This window comes from Diaphorina citri, unplaced genomic scaffold, assembly GCF_000475195.1.
Source record: "Diaphorina citri unplaced genomic scaffold, Diaci psyllid genome assembly version 1.1 scaffold397, whole genome shotgun sequence".
Classification (NCBI taxonomy): domain Eukaryota; kingdom Metazoa; phylum Arthropoda; class Insecta; order Hemiptera; family Psyllidae; genus Diaphorina; species Diaphorina citri.
In genome coordinates this window covers 35,413-38,124 of record NW_007377832.1, presented here as the reverse complement: position 1 = coordinate 38,124, position 2,712 = coordinate 35,413, and the positions used below count along the sequence as shown (strand labels likewise).

Below are 2,712 nucleotides of genomic sequence, written 5' to 3'. Positions count from 1 at the left end.
TTTGTAGCATAAGGCGCAGCGGTTACCGAGAACAATCGACGAGGGAATGAATATAAAATATATCCAATAGGTACCTAAATAGGGGGGGGGAAGTTTATTAATGAGACGATTTTTTATGAATTTTCGGGCACCTGTGTTTCTTTTTTTTTTTTTTTTTTTTTTTTTTTTTTTTTTTTTTAATCAAGCTGACAATGATGTAGTGATCTCCCCTGGGTTGAACACACAATGTGTCGGAAACTTTCGGACGTCAAACACACCCTCTCCTCCCCGACTAGAAACCCTCTCCTCCCCGACTAGAAATAGTTTGGATGAAAAATAGAACGTACCTACCTACCTACATAGTTGGAGAGGAGGAAAACCCCGTGAAATCCGTGTAAAGTTAGAAATAGGTGGGAAAAGGTGGATAAATATAGGCCCGTATTGGGTTCTCCGTTCGAGGTTAATTTTTCTCCTTTGCTGTAGGCCAGACTCTAAAAATTTGGATTTTTAGGAATGGGGATTTTACCCTCTATTCGTCGTCAAGCGACCCGCCACCTCACATTAACCCATTAGCGCCTAGCATTGCCATGTGGCAACACTCGTACTTGTCTTGGTTTCTACTGATCCTAGATGGCAGAACATATTAACAGTAATTAAAAATCAAAGGGAGAAAATAACTCAGGCGCTAATGGGTTAACCTCACCCTCAGTGGGGCCGGGAAAAGGCACGCGATTGCTAGTACAGTTACCCGTAGGTCAGCCACTCACTATCAGATATCAGGTAGACCTAACGGGCAGACCTGATAAAGTGTAGGTACCTGTCAGGTTTACCTGATAGTGAGTGTCTGGTTCAATACAGTTACCCACAAAGAACTCGACCACGCTCAACGTTGCCTTCAGTGTTCCATTGGGATGTTAGAAGTTGGTACATACAACGTGCTATCGCCGCTGACTCGGGCTTGTCAGGCTTGTACATGCCTTGAGGGCATGCCGGCATGTTATCAATTAATGGCGATAACAATAACAGCATGTTATAATATATAACCGCATGTTATAAAGTATAACAACATGGTTATCCGACCTATGAACTCAAAGCGAGAAAGTTTTAGATAACACTTCAGTCGATAATTTAAGACCGATTTTAGCGTCACCTGTGTTAAGCTACCCTGAGGAAGGCCAATAAATGGATGGGTGACTTAAACATTACCTATATTGGGAAGAAAGGGAGAACGGGCTCTAGTCCTGATTTTAAATCATTACATGAAAGTAAAATCAAATCAAGTATAATAATAATCTGAATATTAAAGAAATTAGGTATGTAGGTACATAGGTAGGTACTGATTTTCTATTATCACGATCGAATAAACTACGGCCTAAAAAATTCCCGGAAGGACGGGCCCAGCTTGTTTTTCTAATTTTCCTCCTCCCCTTTTATTCTTCTCCTTCTCCCTCTCCTCTCCTCCTGCTCCTTTTTTCTCTCCTTATATTCCTTCTCCTCCTCGTTCTATCTGCGTCCTTCTTCTCCTCCTCCTTTCGCTCTTCCTCTTTCTTTTCCTGCTCTTACTCCTTCTTTAATCCTCTTTCCAATTCACCACCTCCTCTTACTTCCCTTCTTTTTTTCCCCTTTTCTCATCCTCCACCTCCTCGTCCCACATCCATATTTCTACTTGTTCATATTTTCCTGACGTGGGAGGAAGGGAAGGATCCAAATTAAAATATTACTTATTTATACGTTTATTATTTGTCTTTCTCTTTCTTTCTTTTTCTCTGTCTCTCTCGCTCCCATTTCTTTGTCTTTATAAACGAGTGAAAGAAATAACTGAACAGAGAGAAAGAAAGAGAGAGAGAGAAAGATAGATCGAGAAAGAACGAGAGAGAGTGTGAATACAAAGAGAGAGAAAGAGAGAGGGAGATGTTGGGCCCAAGTATGATGTGTGGTGGTGTTGTCCCAGTCTGTTTGTTGGTGGGGATAGGTCGACATATTCCCTGGTTCGTTTCCTTTCTCTTTCTTTATTTCCTAAAAACTCCCTTTCGGTTCGTTTTTCTTTTTGGTAGGAGGAGTGTAACGTTGTAAACGTTGCGTGGTTACCTTGCGTGTAAACGCGGCCCTTATATCAGCTGATATGTTATTATGTTCCGTTCGTTTTGTTTTGAAAAAGTTAGTTAGGCCAAAACTGAATAAGTGGGTACCTACTTGAATTTTGCATCAAACGTTTCTAAATTTAGATTCATGTAATATTTACTGATGTAAGTACATAGTTACTATCATTTACATTTGAATATTTATGTGAGCAACTAAAAATAAAACAAAAATATAAAGAAACAACCCATTTAAAACAAACAAGCAAGCCACGAGCCATGAACTTTGAACTTTGTAACTACATATATTCCACAGAGAAAAGTGTTAATAATAAAAACGGCGGTGGAACACTCATCTTTAAAATAAAAAATAATAATAATAAAAAAAAAAAAAAAAATATATAAAACAAAATGAACCATAAATGATGCAAAATCTCTAACTATTAACAGAATTCCGGGTTTAAAAAAAGGCATCACAAAAATATGGTGTGAATATCACACGACTTCCCTTATTCTTATGGATTTTGCTTTGATGGTAATGAAGAGTACATTTTTCGGGGTTAAAAACTAGCAGTAGTTAGGTACGAGATCGACCCATCTCTATGACCGAATGGTTAAGAGCAATGAATCCTTGCTGGATTCGAATCCTGGAGAC

The 2,712-nt window shown here is 38.9% G+C and overlaps 1 protein-coding gene across 1 annotated transcript in view; it reads right to left on the bottom strand.

Annotated features, from left to right (window-relative positions):
- The window catches only part of LOC103508411 (N-acylneuraminate cytidylyltransferase A), a 29,928-nt gene extending 28,953 nt beyond the window's left edge, over positions 1–975 (bottom strand). The window contains exon 1 of the mRNA XM_026823027.1: positions 912–975. Coding sequence (XP_026678828.1) covers positions 912–975 — 64 coding nt within the window. The remainder of the gene's footprint in view (positions 1–911) is intronic.
- Positions 976–2,712: the final 1,737 nt, after the last annotated feature.